Consider the following 22,522-nt stretch of genomic DNA (forward strand, 5'->3'; position numbering starts at 1 on the left):
TTCACTTAACTATATTACTAATTTAACAATCTCAGTGATTCACTTAACAACTGTGGCAAAGTCGTAAAATGAGGCAAAACTCACTTAACCAATGTTTCACTTAGCAACAGAAATCTTGGGTTTCAGAGGAAAGGTTTCTAATGCTTCCTTTTTATATATTTGGAGAAATTGAAGATCAAAGGGATTGAGCTTTTTAGAGAAGAGGAGCAGCAAATCAATACTGTATTCATCTTGTTTGTTACAGATCTATAATGACCCACTCTGAATCCAATATGGGCTCTGAATGTCATTTTCAGAGGGAAAGAAAGACCTCCAAAATGCTTGCCAAGATTAGAAGCCAAGAATTTGTCATCACTCAGATCATTTGATTGAATAATCACAGCATGAGGAACTAGAGGGCAAGCTGTTCAGAATCCTTAGTTGCTCTCTAAACCTTTAATTCTTAGATCAGGGAAACTTCTGATAGCTTACATCAGTTGAAACTACATTCCTTCCTTCCTTCCTTCCTTCCTTCCTTCCTTCCTCCCCTTGCATCAATTCTCAACTCAAAATCTAACAGAACCTGGGTCTACTCATTCAGCAGTAAAACAGAATTAGCTCTGAACTATTCAACTGTGGCCAAAACAATATACAGTATATGTCTATATAATATAGCATATAGCGAGAGGAGAAAATTCCATTCATTTCTTTTCATTTTGCACTTGACCTTAAATATCACTTTTTGCTAGAAACCTACTGGTAAGTTTGCGTTCAGAAGTTGTGGGAGCTTCATCATTTGAGACTTTCGAGAAGAGATTGGACTGCCATTTGTCAGAAATGGTGTAGAATCTCCTGCTTGGGTGGGGAATTGGAAGATACCTACAAGGTCCCTTCCAACTCTGTTAATCTGTAATCTGTAATCCTTATAAAACACCCTCTATTAGTTAAGTTCTCTAGTTCCCAATTATGGAGGCTGCTCAGTCATTCTGTTATGAATGCACATAGTTTTTTGATTGCAAGAGCCTTGGCTCATAGTTATTTAAAAAAAATACCAAGATGACAGTAGCTGGCCATCTTTTCTGGCTGCTTTTGATACCATAACAATTTCTCATTAGAGCATATGTCAACTTCTCAGAGGATATAATTTAGAAGTCCAGAATGTTATTGCTGCAGTTATTTGGCAATAGTATGTCCTTCTTCAGAGAAGCAAAGACAGATGCTCACTTCCTGCATTGGAAAGGAAAAATAAATATTATCACCATATGGATGATGTAAAACTAATAGTAAACATAGTAGAATGAGGAAGAAGGGGCAGAGTTAAGAGATCTATTTTGGATTCTTCTTTTATGTCAAATTGGCGAAATATGTATCAGACTTTCTAAGCCAAATAGGATCAAGTACAACAAATCTTTTCGAAAGGGTCAGATTCCTACCAATTTGCTAATGGAAATGACAATTTTCGTTAGCATTTCTAAGCTTCTCCATGCAAATTAGCTTTGTGTATGTTTCTTTGCTTCAATCTCTTATCTGCTTGATATGGCTGGCACCATAGTACTTATAAAAGTTCTTCTATGTGTTGTTTGTGAGGTACTGATTGGATATTGCGCTAATTGTAGTCATTTCTGTTTTTAATGCTGCTTTTTATTGATTTTTGTATGTTTGTTGTTTGGGTATTTTAATTGCTGTCAGCTGCTAAGAGTCACTGACATGACATAAGCAGCTATCCAAAACTAGGAATAAATTGAATAAATAAATATAGTTAAATTGGATTATTTGACTGTACCTTGTCTGCATTCACCTTTCATTACAACATTTTCACCTGTCTTATCATCTAGATTTTGAGGATAAGACCTAAGGAATGGGAATGTCTGTAGGAGAGAATGTTACAATAGCTAAATGCAGCCTGAACCTGACATATATTCAAAATCAAGGAACGGTTGATAGCAGACTTAGAATGGTCTGCCTTTGTATGTACACACACACAGATGCATATACATGCCCAAGCATACTTTTCCTGAAAACTCTAAGTCAATCAAGGTATGGCCTTAAATATAAGCTTTCTTTGAGAAGGTAGAAACTAGACTTGCAATTGCCGGTAAAACTGATTTTGAGAGATAATTGATGTATGAATTTCTAAAAAAAAAAAGTCTAGATGCTAATAATTACTTGTCCACAGTTTGCTATAATCTATTTTACATAACTAATTAATTGTACCATTCAGTGCTATTCAACCAGAGGAGGAGTAGAGGACTGCACTGGACTTGATTCTAGAAATGGAGAAAACTTAGTCAAATTTAGTCATACAAACTGCCCTGTTTATCTTTTCACTAGATATTTGAAAGACTGCTGATTCTTGTTTCTTGGAGTGTGTACAAACCACAGAATTAGTGTTATTTTCAACTCAAAACAAAAACAGGAAATTAGGTTGAACTGAAACCCAAAACAGGAATCTTATGGGATATGTAAGGGAAGGCTGAATATGTCTTACCATGTCTCGCTTTATTTTCCAATGGGCTGCAGGCTAAACTACCAAACAATCTCTCCAGAGCTCTTAAAAATGCCTTCAAGTCAGGTGGGTTTTTTTAAAAAATATTGGCAACAAGTGTTTGCAGCATTTTCAGAAGGGATTTGCCATTATCTCTTTCCTGGGACTAAGATAGAGTGACTGACCCAAGGTCATCAGCTGGTTTCATGCTTCAGGCAGGACTAGAACTCAGAATCTCCCACTTTCTAGCCTGATGCCTTAACCATTACACCGAAATGTTAATCTCCACTTACTTGCTGCAAATAGCCCTATCTTTTTCTCCAGTCACTCCTGCCTGGAACATAATTTGTATCTATGCCTAGTTCAAATATGTGTGTGCTGACACAGGCCACCTGAAATTGGCTGGTTTTTATACATAATATTTTGCACATCCTTGCTTATTTTTTTAAATATAAGTTTTTTTTCTGTTTTGGTCTCTTCTACTATGTCAGGCATGGCTGCAAACACATTATGCCTGGTGAGCAGACAAGTTGCTCTGACCATTTTGAATTTTTTGCAACACAAGTAAAATACAACAATCAGATTAAAATTGAATAAATAACATCAGGTAGATTTTTAAGTTTTAGATAGAACTTTCTTCTATTCCATAGTGATATATTGCTAGGTTTTACAACAACCTTCTCCCTCCACGTTTGACATGTAACTTTTTTTTATTCTAGGCAAGTATTTGAAAAGAATTACCTTCCAGGGAAGAACTTAGCCTTGTGAGTTCCATGTAGAACCTAACTGATAGGGCAGCTGCAGTTTCAGGAACAGACTTTCTTTGATGTTGGGCTTTAAGCCCCTTCTTGGCTGTACTTTCTAGTTACTTAGAAATCTTGGTACACCATATTCAAACATCACAGAAAATATTTTCTGATGCTTTAATATTTCAAAGTGTCAAATGTGTTTTTTGTTTTTCCTTTGCTGGACAACTTTTTAAAAATATCTTATGTTTCATACACAAATATTAAAATGCAATCTAATATAAGGGGGGAGAGAGAGGAATCACAGGATACAGCTTTTAAATAAGAGCAAACACATAAATTTTGCTGTCCACAGAAGCTGTAGTCTGTTTTTCTATAATCAAGCAACTCACTAAAGTTGGTGTTTATATTGTTAAAAATGATTTTGCTATCATTATTCAATAGTTCAATAGTTCATTAGATATTCATAATGGATAAAATTATATTGGCACACTAGCTTCCCCTTGCTTTGGGATTTTATTGCAAGATTTATGCAGTATTTTCTTTATTAGATAAATTTCTTTTTACTAAGATGACTAAGGATAACTTAAGTTCTTAGATGCTAACCTTTTTCATACAATAAGTGAGATTATGAGGCTTGCCGATTTACTCTCGGTCTTTTGAGGAGTGTTGTTTTGATAGAAATACAGGAAATTGCCTCATAGCTGTAAAAACTACTAGCCTATGAGAGCCTCTTGCACATGTTTTTCATGCCAGTTTTAACAAGCCAAATAATTGGAAATGTTTGGATAGCATTGTCTTAAATATAATTCCATTTTGTTATAACATACTATTTAATGTTTAAGTTTATTAAAAAGCACTTTAAGAATAAGCTATTCTGTAACAGATACAAAGTTTTGTTTTACCGAAGTTCTGTGCAATTAAAATAAGTCCATACAAATTCATTTCTGATTTCTTATTTGTAACTGAGAAGTTTTAGAAAATTTTCTTTTCACATGTTTTCATTATTTCTTAATAGTATTTTATTGCTTAATTTCTAGGTGGCAAACCTGGTGTATTAATTGTGAAGATCTTAGAAATGCATGAAGAATGCACTCTTTGCATAGCTAACTGTCATCAACTGGGACAAATTTGTGCTGATGGTTCTATCATAAAAGAAATTGCTGAAATTCAGCCAAGAGTTCAAGTTCTTTTTGCAAAAGAAACAACAGCTCATTTGAAGGCAGTACCACAGGACATCATATATATTCATCCTCCTTGGTAAGTGCATAAAACATTCGCAACCAGTCATACCCTCAACCAACCATACCATAGCCAGTTTGGTCTAGTGATTAAGGCATCAGACTAGAAAGCAAGAGACTGTGAGTTCAAGTTCCGCTGAAAACCAACTGAGTGACCTTGGGCCAATCATTCTCTCTCAATCCAACTCACCTCACAGGATTGTTGTGAGAAAAATAGGAAAGGAATATGTGTTGGGTATGTTCACTATGTTGAGTTATTTGCAAAAAATAAAATAAAAATAAAGGTGGGATATAAAATAAATAAAAAGTGCTCCTTTAGCAGTAGCTCTTTTTTAGAGGAGACCCAAATTTAAGTTAGGTTTTATTTATTTTTTATTCTAGTAATAATATAGTTGCCTTTGTTGTCTATTTCTTATGTTCCTGCATTTTATTAAATGCTAAGATACATGAATGATTCAACCATTAACATGTTTAATTTGCATTTGAGAAAAGATAATTTAAAGAAATTCTAGCAGGAAAAGAGCTTCACTACTACAGTGTTTTTGCTGATAATCATGCAGGATTAATGCTATATGCTAAAGACATTTAATCTTCATCTCATTTTACTCTGGTATGAGATGAACAGTATCTTGTTTTCCCTAATAAAAGGGAGGGGGAAGTTCCAAACAAAAGAAATCAAAGAAATTCTGTTACCATTGTTTTTATAGAGCCCTTTGATATCATCTATGCATTTTGAAAAGTTATAAATATTTAAGCAGACAGTACGGATAAAAAATAAACATCCAAATCCCTACCATCAAAAAGAAAGTAAGTCCTTTTTACATTCCTGCTTTGAAGATTTTGTAGAAACAGAAAAAGTAAAAAGCTCTGATAAGGGAAAGACACTGAGCCACCCTACAATAAAATTCAACAAAATTCAAAGTCAGTTATGGCAGAAGCACTCCTGGAAAAAAGATGCAATTGGACAATCTGTAGATGATTACCCCTTCAAAGAACTGGAGATAATAAACTATTTTATATGGGAAAAATGGAACAGCTTGCTTAGCTTCTGCCTAATATCATCATTCAAAATAAGATTTGATATCCAAACGTCTTATTTTAAAGCAGTTGTTTTTCTCTACTTCAATTGGGAGCAGTAACAAATTAGTCGTTTATCAAATTATTTCATATTTGTTGTAGTACATGCTTAATAATCAAATCTTTAGAAGTTTGAAGATTCAGAATTTTTTTATATGACTGTTACTCAGAAACAAATCCATTTCCTAACCTTTAAAAGCTTTTTTTTACCATATGGTTTAAATGTTCATGTCACATATACTATAGGATTTATGCTACAGACCCCTTTCAGTATAGATTCAATCAATCAATCAATCAATCAGAATAGAGCTGGAAGGGACCTTGGAGGTCTTCTAGTCCAGGCCCCTGGTCAAGCAGGAGACCCTGTACCATTTCAGATAAGTGGTTGTCCAGTTATAAGTGGATGTTCCTTAGAAACCTCCAATGTTGAGTCACTTACAACTTCTGAAGGCAAGCTGTTCCACTGGTTAATTGTCCTAATTTAGCAAGTTTCTCCTTAATTCCAAGTTGCTTCTCTCCTTATTTCCATCCATTGTTTCTTGTGTTGCCTTCTGGTGCTTTGGAAACTAAGTTAACCCCCCTCTTCTTTCTGGTAGTCCCTCAAATACAGGAATACTAATATCATGTCACCCCTAGTTCTTCTGTTCTCTAGACTGGCCAAATCCCACATTTAATAATGTAGTAGAATTAAAATTTAGCCTTATTAAAATATAAAATAATAAACACTTTGAATTAATTTGGCCACGGGTAAATGTATAAATAATTACTGGCTTTTAATTTCCCACAGGTATGAATAATTTATCTTCTATTTGTAATAATTCTTCATTTAAAAAGTCAAGTTTTCTATTCACAATGAATGTAATAATAAAGGAAAACAGTTTTGGAGAAAAATGGGTTTAGAGTAGATGCTAACTACAGAGAAAATAACATGACATTTTTATTAAAGGCAATATATTTTGGAACAAACTAGAAGAATCCCTCAGAGACTAGTTTGGTACATTTGTTTTAAATTATCAGTAAATTTGGGGAGGAAATAAGGAATTAGCTTCTTGCATTTGCTACTAATAATATGCTAATGTGTTTAATTCAGCTCAAAATCTATGTTAAATGAAATATTCTCCTAAGATGCAACAACAGATATTAATGAAATTGCATACAGCAGTTAAAAAAGTCATATATTTGTGACCTTATAAATATGAAGTTAAATTGCTGACTTGGAGCTGCCCAGAACTTGATATAGATGGGTCGCTATATACATTTTAATAAATACAACAGATTTAAGATTCTTCGATTAGGTGAGAACATTATTGGGGAAATAGTCAGATGCAAGGAACCAGAACTGTATGGTTGGTTATGGGGCCTGACCTTTGTACATCTTATGTAAGACACAGAAAAGATCACAGTGGAATTTGACTGACATTTGGCCTTTTATATTTGGGATAATATATACCTATAGGAAGTCCCAAGTTTATTAACTAAAACCCCAGTAAAATTCATTCATTCATTCATACATACATACATACATACATACATACATGGAAAATAATAAATAATAATAAATTTATACACAACTTCAGTCAAATTGATCTTCAATCAATTTACTGTCTATAATAAAATATTTGCATGAAGATATTTGGATAATTCTAACCTTTTTAGTAGCTCAGTTATTCAAGTGGAATGATATGATGATGGAATGATTTTATTTGTTGCCTTTGCGACCATCATAATACTAAATCAGTCAATCTCCATTAACAATCAGTGGAAATGCTTGTGCACAAATACAAAAACACTGTCCCAACTGATCACTGTATTTTACTTGTCATCTTTCTATAGTAATTAAAAACAATTATTTCTATGTATATTCAAAAACAATTGCATGTTCATAGGAATAAAGAATTACCTGAAGAATGTGTAAAACATAATATCTAGATAAAAGCATTTCCTACAAGCCTAGAAATAAAACAAATTTGTCAAATAAATGGAAACAAAATAACCACTGAAGGTAGCAGAGTTTGCTAAACTGGTTCCAACAATTTCTGTCTTTAGCTTTTGAGTAGGCAAGGGATATTAGCACTAGAACATGTAATAATAAAAAGGTTTGCAATTTGTTTGAAAATACAATAAATTACAGCAACAAATTTAACATCAGAATCCTATTATACTCTAGTCTTAGAAGTACACATCTGCTTTTATTTTAGGTTTAAAAATGTCCACTTACCAAACAAATTAGATTAAAGAAATTTGCAAATAAAATGGTTGCTTATTTCAATAAAATGGTTGAATTTATTTCTTTGTTAGCATTCTTTGGAAGAGTTAATATAATATTAGTTTAGTTTCTAATATAGAAATGTCTCCAGATTATTTTTAATCAATGTTGAAAAGTTTATATTGATAAAATGTTTTATCTGCTTAGTAGCTATTGCACATAAAATTTAGGTTTAAATATTTATTAATCTGAAATGTTAACAACATATGGAAAGAAAAATCATAACCAGGTAATAGGTACTGTAGTTGTCTGTCTTCAATAGACATTGAGTACACAAGGAAAAGAAATGTTAAATGTTGGAGGATAAATTAAGTATTGCGATGAAGGTAGATATGCAATTCTGTTGGGAACTATGCATGGCCCAGTGTAATCAACCTTTTTAGAGATTGGCAGCTGTGCATTTTTGTGGGTATTAGGGAAGGACTACAGGGGTTGGACCATATCACCCATATGGGCTGGGTCAAGACTTTTTTTTAATTTGAAGTTGTATTAGGAATTGTAACAGCATGTTTTCACAAGGATGCTTACTTGTTTCCCAGGAGGTGCCTTTCAGAGCAGTCACTCTTGCCATCAAATAATAGTTATTTATCCCTGTGTCTTCCATAAATTGGTCTAGGCCTGCTGGTAGCCAAGCTGGTAGTTAGCATCACATCTCTTAGTAGCACATTCCAAAGTTCGTGTTGTGTTAAAAAATCACTTTGTCTGATAGATGTTTTGGGGGGTTTGGTCATCCCTACTAATTTCATCTTGTGCTCATCCTGTGGTTCACCAAAACATTGCTCCTCCCACCCCCTCAAACTATTGCTTTACCAGTAGAGACAAAAGCTTTTGTATCAACATAAAGCACAAAAAACTGATCAGTCAGTTGGGATGAGGTTGGCATTTAGATTAACAGCCAATTCTTGCTTAACCCTGCTTCTTTCACATGCTCTACCATCTTTATTTTTTGCCATCATTGTCATGGAGATATGACTTTTGCATGGTAAAATAACTCAAAACAAAATCCCCAGGTGGCAGTTTTACTATGCACTAAAATGAGCTGTCTGGACTTTCTCTTAGCCCAAGTCAAAATGCTTAGAGAGCCTAATATTGGGGAAGAGAGTATCTGCAGAATTAAGTGATCAGTAGAAGTTGGCATGATTGTACTTTTGTCAGGTTCATCATCAAGATGTCACTGGTTATTTGTATGGTGAAACTAATGTTGAAAGAAAGGGGAAAACATCAGTTTAATGGAGAAAAGCAAAAGATGATTTCAGACTGCCATTGCAGCAGGCTAGAAATGAGATATAGGTGATACGTTTAAGAAGTGTCCCATGAAAACGATTAACAAAGAGTTTTCATGCCACAGAAAGTTAGAAGTTAGGATGAAATTTCAGTTTGGTAAGTGAAAAAGAAGCAGATGCCCTGATATTTGTTAGGTTTTTGAAAGGATTGAAATCCTGGCATCACTTGACTGAGCTAAGAAATGAAAAAGGATGGGTCTATAGTGGCTAGTATGTGGATGGGAGAATATAAGGAAATAGGAAGAATGTAGACTAGAGTGGGAAGTCAATAAAATACTTTGGAAGACTTCCATGGCAAACTGCTGCAGTCATGAACTGCATGTCAATGAACTAAGAGTTGAGTTTGGCTCAAACCTGTATGTTTAAAGCTGTGATTGCTCTTAAGCCTAACATTTCTTTCAGTATCTAAACATTTATTGGCTCAGCCAATCTCATTGTACATATGTACTCTGACAATAAAGGTAATAATAATTTAAGGTATAGCAGTATATAAGAAACCAAGATATCACAAAAATACCATGTTTTATGTGGAATTTATTTCTATGTCCTTTTTTGTTCCATTTTGGACTTCTTTGATTTCTTTGTTAGTCTCTGAAATATGTCTTTTTGTTTCTGAAGTTAAAGTTGTGACGATCCATGTTGATAAATTATGTTTTCTTAATTTAAATATATTTGTTTCAAGGAATCTGTGAGTTTGCAGTTGCATTCCAGAAGCTTCCATTAGTGATTTAAAAGGAATCAAATTTCTTACCTAATTTGGACTAGGGAATGTTGGATATGACTGCATGACCACAAATCTCTGGAAATGGGGCTTAGGAAGGGCATGGGATTTGGGGGGATATTTGAACAACTTTCTTTCCTTTAAGATACTCATGGAAAGTTTTGCTATGATAAATAGTTTAGCCTAACTATGCATTCCTTTGCAATTCTTCCTTCCTGCAAGCTGGCTCTTTTGGCTAGTAAAAATTGTTTTTTCCCCAATAACTGAACTGTTGTTAAAAACAGAATCAGAGGAATAATAAAACAATCAATGCTTTTAAAATTACCTAAAATGAAGGATGTGTTTTCCTTTTGTAATCCCAGATCACCCATACATATTAAGAAAACAAGCATGGCATGGAATAAACAGAGTTTTTAAAAAAGTTAAATCTGTTATTAATTATTTTTTTCTGGGAAACCAAAAAATGAAAGGTTAATGGTGTTTGTTTCTTTGGAATTCAAAATAACTAAAATGCACAATAACCCTTACATGTGCAGCTTATTATAAGAATGAGTATTTTATTATGTAAAACTCTACATATACAACAAATAAATAGTTTAAAGATTATTCTAAATCAGAGTAAGGAATAATGTAGTCAGTTGGTATAGGGGAACTCCTTTTGGTTATTTAAGACTATTGGTTGTTCACAGGAAAAGATAGTACAAGTAGTCCTTGCAACCAGTTGTTTAGTGACTGAAGTTACAATGACACTAACAAAAGGGATTTATGGCTGTTTTTCTTAAGCTGTTGCAGCAACCCCATGGTCATGTGATCAAAATTTGGATGCTAACCATCTGGTTCATATTTATGACCATGTGGTAAGTATGACCACCTTTTGGTCACATGATCACCTTCTGACATTTGTGATCTTCTGGCAAGCAACGTCAATGGGGAAGCCAGATTCACTTAACATCCTATGTTAGTAACTTATCGACTGCAGTGATTCACTTAATAACTATGGAAAGAAAGGTTATAACATGGGGCAAAATTCAACAACTGTCTCAACTAGCCACATAAATTTTGGGCTCATGATGGTTGTAAGTTGAGGACAACAATTATTGAACTGAGCAGAGCCAGAAATTGGCATCTGCCTCATCATTTATCTCTCCACTCATGCATATGCACATGAATTGGTAGCATTTCCCAGAAGAAACCATCTGGAGATAAATATGGGCCTGCAGCATGTGGATAATGCTGGGAGGTACACAAGATTTCCAACTTGCATCCTTAATGTATATGTGCATATGAAAATATGTGATAGGGATTGTGAATATTTCTTCAGCAGGTTGTGGAACATATATATGTATGGCATAGCGTCTGGATATCTGAGTGACCACTTGCCTCTAGTCATTTCTGCCTGCCCAGCATGTTTCAGCAGAGTGGATGCATTCTAGATGCTTGCATTAAACATAGTCGAAAACAGACTATCGAAAACATTTCTCTTAAGAAAGTGTGCCTTCTCTGTCACAGCCCCAAAACTCTGCAACAATATTCCGCCCCCCTTACCCATTTAAGGGAAAGTGTTAAAAGACTGCATCCTCTTTCCTAGAGTTCCAGAAATCTCTCAAACCCTGACTTCAGTCCCAGGCTGAATGTTTGTTTAGGGTTCCTGCCCTTTTGACTTTTATTGTTTAAGGGATTATATTAGTCTTGAGGTGTTTGTTTGGTTTAATTTTTTATCTATTTTTATTGGCTTTTTCCATTAGAGGTGGGTGGCTTGTACGTTCAAATAAACTCAATATATACATAAAAGGTGCAAAGTAACAAGTTTCCACCAGTTTTAGACTATGAGTAACTGTAGATTATCTACATACATAATAATGATAATGCTATGGTACCTTTAATACTGTCCAACAAGTATCTACCTATCCCAGGTCCTTAAAAGGATTCATAGGCTGATAAATAAGCCAAATCACATTTAAAATTTTGTTTGACTGTGCAACAAGCTATAATAATTAAAAATAATAATGGCCTATAGCTGTTGTATGATACTGCTCCAGGAAGGCACTACCTTGATGTGCTCACGGGGCTTGTGTTTTCTGAAGACGATGAAAGTCATGCCAGAAGTTCGACCATCCTAGACAATCTCATCAGAGGAGCAAGATAAGGAATGTCTCTCCCATAAACAGTATGATGAGATGTAATTTACAGAAACTCATACCAGATCAGTCATCGCCCAGGTCAACAACAGCATTCCACACCAGGTGTTGGAGTTCCTAGACATCTGTGACAAATGGGCTAGAGAACTCAGAACTGTTGGCTGAGCACAACTAGGCCAAGCAGGTGCAGAAAAGTTGTTTACCTGTCACAAATACACAAAGATTGAAAGAAAGAAAGAAATAATAATCTATTATTACCAATCAAGTCCAATGAAAAGAGAATATTTGACTAGAAAGCATCAGTTCTGGAAAGGATAATATCCAGAATCAGAAATTACAGAATGGATACTAGCGGATCAACACTGATTTATAATACAAAATAAAATATTTTGTATTATATTGGAAGCAGACTTGGAAGAACTGCAAAGGACAGAAAGTCAAAGCATTGCCAGAAGTAACTTAGACTGTAGAGGCAAACCGGGGGAGTTTACAATAAAGGAAGCCGGCATAGCTATTGAATTATTTTCATTCCCAAACTGGGACTGCTCTCCTCTACCTTCTCAGAAGGAACAAAGCCTTACAATTAAAAAACCCCACCAAGAACTGAATTGAAACAAAGAATAATTTAGCATGTAAAACAACAGCAAAGCAACAGAATAAGGTTGCCCGCATTTAATCTTGTTCCAATGAAACAGTTAGCACAAGCAGTAAAAGATATCAATACTATAATATCAAATATAAGCAGCAGCTCACTGCAAGACACAACCAATTAAGGTACGTCATGGCTGCAGTTATAAATGAATACCTTGGAGATAAAAAGTGAGAAAAAAGAAACAGTGTACCACAAAATGGAAGATCAGTCTGGTAAACTCAGATGAAAACAAGCTAGAACAAAAGAAAAGGTGAAGAACAAGAAAACCAAAAAATAGCTGATGAAGAAGTATCACCAGAAATATGGGAGATTAAGGAATCAACGGAAATAATAAAGCAGCAAGTAACGTATCTAGTGAAAAAGATCAGCGGAATTGCACAACTATGGATAGAATCTCCAATTTCAGTTGAATCAGAGATGTTTCTACCAGTTCCTCAATGGAGACACTACATTGGTCACAACATGATAAAGAAAAGACACTGCAGTTTTGGGCACAGCTACAGGGCAACCCAGAGAAATACATCAAAAATGTAGCTTGGATAAAGGATGTGGACAAGAGTAAAAAAACCTGCAATGAAAGAATTTAACAGCAGAAATGATGGAGAAAAGGGCAAGAAGACCGTGAATAGTTCAAGACTAGGTGAAGATAACTGCATGGTGTTTCACTGAAATATCTGATTGGTCTGTATCCATTCATTGTCAAGCAATTTAATAGCATACTGCAAGGAGGTGAAATTAAACTTTGGTTAACATCTGGCAAGACCTACCTGAATGAAAGATCCAACAAAAAGGGCAGCACCAGACAAGTGCAGGCCAATTACCTGCTTACCAACAATTTTCAAATTGCTAAAAGGTGTGGTAGTTGATGCAGTCCAACATTGAAAACAAGCTCTTTCCACCTGAACAGAAAGGAAACTGCCCAGGTAACTGAGGAACAAAAGATCTCAGATCCTAATTGAAAAGATGATTTTGAAAAAACATAGAAAGAAAGACCAGCTTGAATGTAATTAGGATTCATTACAAGGAGGCATTTGACTCTGTATTACATGACTGGATAATATAGTGCCTAAGCAGGAATCAGTAGAAATATCATAAGCTTTATGCAAAAATCAGTGGCAGAATGAAAGACACAATTGCCAGTCAATGGTGATAGATTGGAATAAATTAATATTAAGAGACAAATCTCACTACTGTTTGTTATTGTTCTGATTCCTCTATTAACAATACTGAAAGGTTATCAAACATCAAAAATATCTGCCCGGTTTTCACACCTCCTTTTCACATAAAATCTGAAGCTGTATGGAAAAACACCATCTGAATTAGAATTCTTGCTGAACACTGTCTGTATACTCAGCCAAGATATTGCAATGGAGTTTGGGTGAGCCAAATGTGCCACCCTTACCATCCATAGAGGAAAAATAATGAAAACTGAAGGAATCAAGATGCTCTGGGGAAATAACATCAAGTGTCTGGATGAAGACAATCATTACAAACACCTGGGTATCCTTCAAACTGACAGCATTAAGCACACTGAATTCAAGAAGGTTAGAAGTAAATGAATCATAAGAATGAAAAACTCAAAAAACTCAATGAAAAAAATACCATCAAGGCAATTAACACCAGGATAATTCCATTGTTATATCAAAGGTGGGATGCTACTGGTTCTGCCAAGCCGGTAGTTCTGAAGATCAGCTGAGACAGAACTGGTTCTGTCAGGTGATCTGCTGTTGGGCCCGCCTGCCTGCCCAGGCTCCCATACTGACCTTTATTTCCTGCTTTTGAAACGCAGCTGCTTTGTGCAGCACAGCAGATTGCCATGCGTCAGCTATTGAAGATCCAGGGTAAGTGCAGGAGGTAAGGAGGAAAGCCTCTGTGCATGCACAAAGGCGCTTTGGCATGTGCACATACATGTGTGTGCATGCACAAAGTGTGGGCAAAGTGTACTCACCCAGCCTCCCCCACCGAACCAGTGGTAAACCTCTTTGAATCCCACCACTGCATTAGGTATACAGCTGGAATAATGGGCTGGACTGAAGCAAAACTAAAAACCCTGGATAGGAAGACCAGAAAAATAATGATGCTGATCACCTCCTTCTTCCATGCATGGAATATTGCAAGTATATCAAATGGTTAAAGAAGAAAAAAAGCATGGAAGAGTATCTGAAAGATATGAAGGAGCAGCACTAAAGTTAATATAGCATGAAGGTTTACTGAGCACTGGAGAGACCACGCTGGCCTACAAGAACAACCAACCCAACAGTGCTTTGTAATGGTAATAGTAATGGTAATGAAGAAGAGAAAAGAGAGATGGGAAGACAAAGTACTACATAGCCAGCACATTATTTTTTTTAAAAAAGGCAAAGTAGATAATCTGGTGATGGTTAAGAGCAGGTGTGATGAACTGGGCTGGGCACAGAAGTGACGCAGCCGAAGCGATGGCATAATTCCCTTTTATCGCTCCAACCTTTCCCCAAAATCCTCATGGTTCACTGCAAATTCAAGAGCAGTGCCCTAAACATGCACACATGCTTCGGATAGTTCTTGACTGCTATATGTCCAGAGGAGCAGTACAGTCCTCTTAGCAGAAGCAGTACGGAAAATCTGATCAAGGGCTGTCCCGTCACTTAGAAAGCTGGGGCTGCAGCAAAAACCCCAAGCAGAGTAGTGTTGCTGAGTGCTCGCACAGAGGCTAGTTAAGGTAAGGCAAGTTGAAGCAAAGCAAGGCAAGGCAGAGCAAGATAGCAAGACATCGATAATTGCAAGTGTGGTTGGAAGAATGCAACACTTGTTCCTGACCGTCCCTCCCCTCTGCATCTCCTTAAATCCTATTCCCCAGGTGATGAGGTACAGGGTTCCCAAGTCGCCAGGTCGCCCTGTGCTAATCCCACTCTTCAATCTCCGTGCTCAGTGATCAAGTTGGGGAGGCAGTTGCTTTTTTCCAGAGCTCTGTCGCTCCTCTGCTCCGCTGCCTATCCTTTACATCTCCTCCCCCCTCGCTTGGTCATCCTGCACCCTCTCTTCGTCTCTGACAACCCTTCCCAGGCCTGAGATACCCGAGGCTGCTTCATCCTGCTCTTCTAGTCACTCGTCCAGGGCCAGATAGGCCGCATCATCTTCCTCTGTAGGCCCCGTCTCCTCCTATTCATCGGACCTGGCATCTGATGGTACCATGACAGCAGGAAAGTAAGAGACAGAGGGGATGATTTTGGTTGCTCAAGATCAAGCCTTAAGAACAAATAGATATGAAGGCAGAATTTAGAAGATAGCAAGTCCCACTGCTGCAAAGAAGTGGAAGAAATAGTGGACCACCTAGTAAGCTTTTGCAAGAAGATCATACTGACCACATAAAAAACAGAGTAGCAACAATGGTGCATTGGAATATCTGCAAGAAATACTATTACCAAGCGCTGGTGGGACCACGAAATAGACAAATAATAGAAAATGAAGAAAGTAAAGTGCTTGGACTTCCGGTTTGAGCTTCTTTGGCGACAGACCGAAACCTCGTCTCTCCAAGGCTTTGATCCGTGCTCGCCGCTGGAGCGCCCCGAGCTGGTTGGTTTCGGGGCTAAGCCACCCCATAGAGTTGGTGAAGAGGGGGGAGACTGCCTGCAGGGTTGAGGAGAGCCGCATCTCTCCTCCCCAGCTGGCCATTCCCGAAGGCGGTTGTACCGGTGGTCAGAAATGGCCACCACAAAGAAGAACTCAACCGGAAAAGAATGTGCAGGAGGAAGATAAGAAGAGAAAGTTTTGGTTGACCGGGTTAAACAGCAAAAGGAACAAATAAGGTATCCTGGAATTTAAACTTAACAACATTGTTCCCAAAGAAGATTTTGAAGCTGCGAAGGAGAGGGAGAAGGGAAAGGATTAGGGTTTTTTTCTTCCCTTCCTTATACTGACAGCTAAGAGACTTAAGCAAGAAACTGAAAAAAAAATCCACTTTGACATTAATAGGCATCTAAGTTGAAAATAAAAGTCAAAGGGATAAATAAAGATTTCTGGACATTTAAAAGTTTTTAAAAGCTGGAAAGGAGGAAAAAAAAGAATAGAAGGGCAGGATCTGGAAAAATGGAGGAGACTGCCTGGAATTAAGGAATGGAACTGTAATTAAAAGGAACTTACAGTGAAATTTTAACAAGATTCTTCAAAGATACATTTTAATGGAAACTTGGTAACAAAATAATAGAACCCCAGGAAGAGAAAGTGGAAAAAAGAAGCAAGAAGAAACAGCCTTGGATTATTTGGATTACTTGGTGATTTTTGCATCTAGATAATTAAAATTAACTGGGTTGTTGTTTAAAAGTTTTTAAAATGGTATCACTCTTAGAAGAACTGAAAATGGAACTTCTTTTGGCTTCGTGTTTCAATTCTTAGAAATGGAGATCTGGAACTATGAGAAGCAACAAGAAATGCTTGCAGAACAAGAAGATTGCGACAAAGAAGAAGCCATCTTTAATTATCAAATAACTTTAAGTGGGGGGAAAAAAGAAAGGGGGGAAAAGAGAGTGAAAGGTTTAAGATTAGAAAAAACAACCAAAAAGAAGAAGAACAATTTGAAAGATAAGTATAATATTAGAAAGCAACAGAAGAGGGGATTACAGATGAGAGAGTTAGAAATAGAGAGAAGAGGGGGTAAAAAGGGGAGGGAGAAGAAGAGGGGGAAGAAGGCAAGGAAAAGAAGTTGTAAAAGATAGAAACAAGAAATGGAGAAACAGGGAAAAGATATAAGGATTGTAACCATAAGTTTGTTTAGAGATAATGGGTGAAAATTTAATTGTAAAAGGGATTCTGCAAAGGTACATAAGATAGCTTTGTTATATTACAAATAGAAATAACTTTAGAAAATATGATGATGGATAAAATATTTATTGTAATGCAGTGGTATGTTTGTTAATAAATAAATGAATTAAAATGATTGAGAGAATTAAAAGGGAACATTTTTAATTATTAGTAATGATTTATAAAAATATAAGTGAGAAATATGGGGAAAAAAATAACTATGGAAAGTTTATAAGTGTTCCCAAGGAAGTATGATATTCAATTGAAAAGAAATGTTAAAGATGTTAAGATTTTAATGCATATTAATGATAGAATTGAATTGGAATGGAATGTGTTTTATTTACATATATATATAATTTTTTCTTTTTAAGAATATAGTGTCTATTTTAAGAATGTACCAAGCAGAATTTGATTGGAAGTTATGTATTATATTGAATGCTATAATCTTAAAGCTATACATTGAAGCTTAAATAAGAGCTTGAATGGATAAAATTAAAGGATATAAAGGTGTCATACTCTAATTGGTAACTACAGGGAAAATTTGTTTAATAAGGAAAGATAATGTGAAATTGTAACAGGACAGACAAAAGTATAAATATAATGATTTGAATTGAGATAATCAAAACAAAGTTGAGAAAATTAGAATAGGGGAAAAACTATGTAGAAAATATAAAATGGTAATAAGATATGGAATAGAATATAAAAATGAGCATGAAATTGAGTTTTGTGTCTGTATGAAGAAGTGATAACCTGGGACCATGCTATTTTCAAAAAAGATGTTTTATTTGTATTTTGTTTTAGTGAAAACCCAAATAATTGTTTTTTTTAAAAAAAGTGAAGTGCTGTGAGACTTCAGAATTTAAATACAAGTATCTGCCATATGCATATCAGACTTAAGCACTATCAATAAGAAAGACAAAAAAACCCCTCTGGATATTAGACGCTGCAGAACTCGAGGAGAAGAGAAGAGAAAGAACTGGAGAAGATCAGAAAGCATGAAGACCTGCAAATAGAACAACCATAGCAAAAAAAAGCAAATATACTATCAATAATAATGGTTGCTTTGAGTTCAGTCCCAAACAACTGAGATATACCTGAACACCATCAGCATTGACCAAATTACCATCAGTTATTGTAAAAGGCAACTTTACTTTGAACAATGTATGTTCTGCAAAAATATTAAAAACCATTAAAAAACATCTGCCTAGTCCAGATCCTTGGGAAGGACTTAATAGGTGGATAAAAATGCCAAGTCCATTCTAAATATCTGGCTGACTATGCCAGATATCAACCACTATAACCACTATGGTTATTAGCAAGGCAAAAGTGTACAATATAGCAAATCTTTGTCAACTGTAGTCTATGAACATATGATAGCGAACACAATTTTCTACATCTAGCAGAATATATAGTTGTCAGGTTACAACAGCAATTTAGATGAGGATTACTGCGTAAGCAATCTAGTTGTAATAGCAATAGCACTTAAACTTACATACCATTTCACAGTGTTCTATAGCCTCTGTAAGTCATTTACAGAGTCAGCATATTGTCCCCAACAATCTGAAACCTCATTTTAACGAATCTCAGAAGGATGGAAGTCTGAGTCAACCTTGAGGCTGGTGAGATTTAACTGCCAAACTGTTGGCAGTCAGCAGAAGCACTACATTCTAACCACTGTGCCACCATGGTAATATGCGATTTCACATAATGTGTGACCTCATTGCTTAGTGATGGGTATCTTGGCAATCCCAGTTGCTGTCATAATCCCATGACTTGCAGGTTGCTAACTGGAAAGTGGCAGTTGTCCCAGGTAAGGAGTGTGGAGGTCCTGCTGGGGATATATGTAAGAGGAATCCTAGGAAGGCCAGTGTGAACTGCATGCACGAGTCAAGGGGGGATTTGGAAGACTTGGGAGGCCAGTAAAGGCTGCGCATAGGTGTGGGTAGGTGCTACAGGCTGGAGCTACTTCCAGAAATGACTATCAAACTTCCCTGCAAGCTACCCCATTATTTTGGAGGAAGTAATCATGAGCTGGCCACTCAAGCATCCAGATTGCAATCACATGTCCATTGGGGTACTGTGATAGCTGGAATTTCAGAGGCTTATATGTCCATTTTTTTAGCAGTGCCGTAAGTTTGAAAAGTCACAGAACAAATGCTTGTAGGTTGAAGACTGACTGTAATAAATTCCTTCTCAGGAGACATAGAATTGTGGACATACTTTAATACTTATATTCTGTCTTTGTTTCACAGTCAACATTTACAAATGAAAGTAGGCATCCTATTAAGCCTTGATATATGATCAATTCCAAGACCAACAATTTTAAGATACTTTCTGGGAATATATTAATAGTACTTGTGATTTAGACCATACTGATGGTCACTAAATTCTAACTCTGTGCTGCTATCCTTTGGTCATAGGTGTTTCTATACTCAGAATTGGTAGTTATAGTCTGGAACAAATCATAACAGAACATATATACAGTTACTGAATAACTTTTTTTGTGGAAGGGAAGGAGAAATTTATATCCTGAAGTTTGAAGTATGTAGAACTATGGATTACATAAAGCTGATTGAGGAAGTCTGGCTTATTTATAAATATTTTTATTTTTTGCCTTTGAATGAAAAGTATAGAGCTCTTTCAGGTATATTTTTAATTTTGTTAGAGCAGTTGCTCAAGTTAATTATAAAATTAAATACAGTAATACTTGCAAAAATAATAGTTGTACTTATGGTGTATGTTATTTCCATGAAAAAAATCATTATAATAGTTGTACTTATGGTGTATGTTATTTCCATGAAAAAAATCATTATAATAGTTGTACTTATGGTGTATGTTATTTCCATGAAAAAGATCATTAGTCTTTATGGTTGTTTGAGGCAGCTTTCATGAAGCAGATTAATATGATTCAGTACAGGCTACAGCTGCTATCTCATTCAATTAGTTCTTCTGGAGACTGGAATTTCCAGACAGTTCTGAACATTGGGAGGGGAAAAGCTCTGCTGACGTCAGGAACTGCTCTTGGGAATGTTTTGCATTCCTCTTCCTGGCAGTGGTCAGGTGGCTTCCAGCAAGAAGGAAGGAACAACCTCTTCCACAAAGGAGGAAAATATTGGAAGAGGGGGAGGCGGAGAACAGTTTATAATACAAGTATTGTGGAGGAGTCACTTTTATTGTAAGCCAGAATTGAAATTAGAACCAGATGCCTTGTATTTAAAAGCTGCATACATATTAAATGCATTTATTAATTACTATAATGTTTGGAGTATTTGGCTATCTGCCACCTTTTAATCTCATTGATCTGTAGAGAGAATTTTAAAAAGTTCAGAAAAACAAGTTTGTTACAGAGCTTTTTTTCAGATCACAACTGAAAAAAATACTACTTAGTACAAAAGTTGAATATCATATTAAGCAACCAGCATGAGTGATTCTGTTTCCCTATAAAAAGCACATATTCCCAAACATAATATTTATTTCTGTGAGTTATACAAATGCCTAAGCAGCTGAAATGGTAGGTACTCATAATATTATAACTCCATTTATTTGCAGAGCAGAAAGATGAGAAATCAACAGAATAATAAATACTATCTGTAGTCTGTCCAGTGAAACAGCATGTATGGTTAAGACTATATTAACTGTCAACACTGCTGCTTATTATAGAACAAATATTGAATGTTCATTCTTTTAAAGAGACTTGCCATTTCTCATAGAGCTGCTGTAAAGTTTATTGGGCAGGTGAAGGCTATGACTCTGTCTATATGCCATATAGAATGCAAGAGCAAGCGATTCTACATATTCTGCTAGGGTGAAGATTATGTATTCCATTATTTGTTTTCTCTTGTTTTAATCTGAAGAGGTATGTTGATGGGATTAGCTCTGTTTTCTTCCAAATTACAGATACTACTGTCTTCTTTTTCATTATGTCATCATGTTGGTATGTGTAATAAATAATGATGTCAAGCTAAGGGTCTTTTAAATGACACCAGTATTGTTACTTAAAATGCACTAAGCATAGTTACAATCCATGTTTAACAGTGACACAGAAGGTATTCTATTTAAGAACTTGGACTGAAAATATTGTTACCATAAATTGAATGTTGAAATTCTGAAGAGAGATTGAATTTGGGAAACAATATACTTGAGTATCTGTTCATTTATGGCAGTTAAGGTTTAGTTTTGTATTATACATTGATTTATATTTATGTTATTAAAAATGGCAGAGACCTTTTTTTCCTCAAAATTACCAGAAAGTATTCAGCATCGTATAGGCATTGTTGTTGCTTTTTTATTTCATCATGCTATATTGTAGGATAATTCTGTTTTCTGTGCCTATTTGCTATTTGAGAATGTCCAACTTCTGTGTTAGTTCCATGTTTTGGGAACATGCTATGGAACGTTTTCCAGAGCATTGTACAGGCTACCTGTGTTAATAGTACCGCACTGTTTGATGTTGTGAAATAATAGCCATAAACTGAGAAACAATCCAGACATAAGGAAACTATTTGTAAGAAGATTGTCTCTTTGGAGGATTTTGTACTTCCCTCAAAATAACAGTTTTATAAACTGAGTAGATGCTTTGACTAAGTATTATTGTTTTTATTGGACACAGGTGGTCTTGGTTATTTAAATAGCCTTATCAGCTTAGATAAACCCAGGATCTACAGCCAGCTGGCCAACTGGGAGGCAATCTGCTATAATTGTTTCTCCTTGGACTTCTTGGCTTATTTCGGTTGTCTCCATCAAAGCTGCTACTTGGATTCTGTCCTCTCCTGACTTTGACATTGATACTTCTTTTGTGTATTTCTAGACGTTCTGAGAAAGTCTTAATAGAAGATGTTCTGCTGAATTGCCATTCTATTGCAGCTTCGTCTGCTACTAGTACCTGGTGTCTTCACCTGTTCCAGCATCAATCTTTGAGACTGTCAGAAGCCTGCTGTGTAGCTGCCTTGCAGTTGCTGTCAGTTGCTCCAGCAGGCTCATAACGTGGAGGAAAGGGCTGCCTATTTTTCTCTGTCCCTCTTTTCTTACCTTACAGAAGGCTACAATATGCTACAATATCATTCTTACCTCCCACTTCATTGCAGTTTCTCTTCTGGTTACTGGTGTTGCCTTTTAATGCTGCTACTTCTCTAGATTCCTTTCAGTTGTCCTGAAGGTT

General features: G+C 35.8%; 1 protein-coding gene across 3 annotated transcripts in view; it reads left to right on the forward strand.

Annotated features, from left to right (window-relative positions):
* SPIDR (scaffold protein involved in DNA repair) overlaps positions 1 to 22,522 on the forward strand; it is a 177,696-nt gene that overhangs the window by 75,444 nt on the left and 79,730 nt on the right. For all 3 annotated transcript variants that reach the window (XR_015743192.1, XM_087931216.1, XM_087931215.1), the window contains exon 8: positions 4,251 to 4,470. Coding sequence is in view for 2 of the 3 variants with exons in the window: in XM_087931216.1 (XP_087787342.1) it covers positions 4,251 to 4,470 (220 nt within the window). In the remaining variant the exon portion in view is untranslated. The remainder of the gene's footprint in view (positions 1 to 4,250; positions 4,471 to 22,522) is intronic.

This window comes from Pseudonaja textilis, chromosome 3 (genome assembly GCF_049901715.1).
Source record: "Pseudonaja textilis isolate UNSWEBS1 chromosome 3, rPseTex1.2, whole genome shotgun sequence".
In the NCBI taxonomy this organism is placed as follows: domain Eukaryota; kingdom Metazoa; phylum Chordata; class Lepidosauria; order Squamata; family Elapidae; genus Pseudonaja; species Pseudonaja textilis.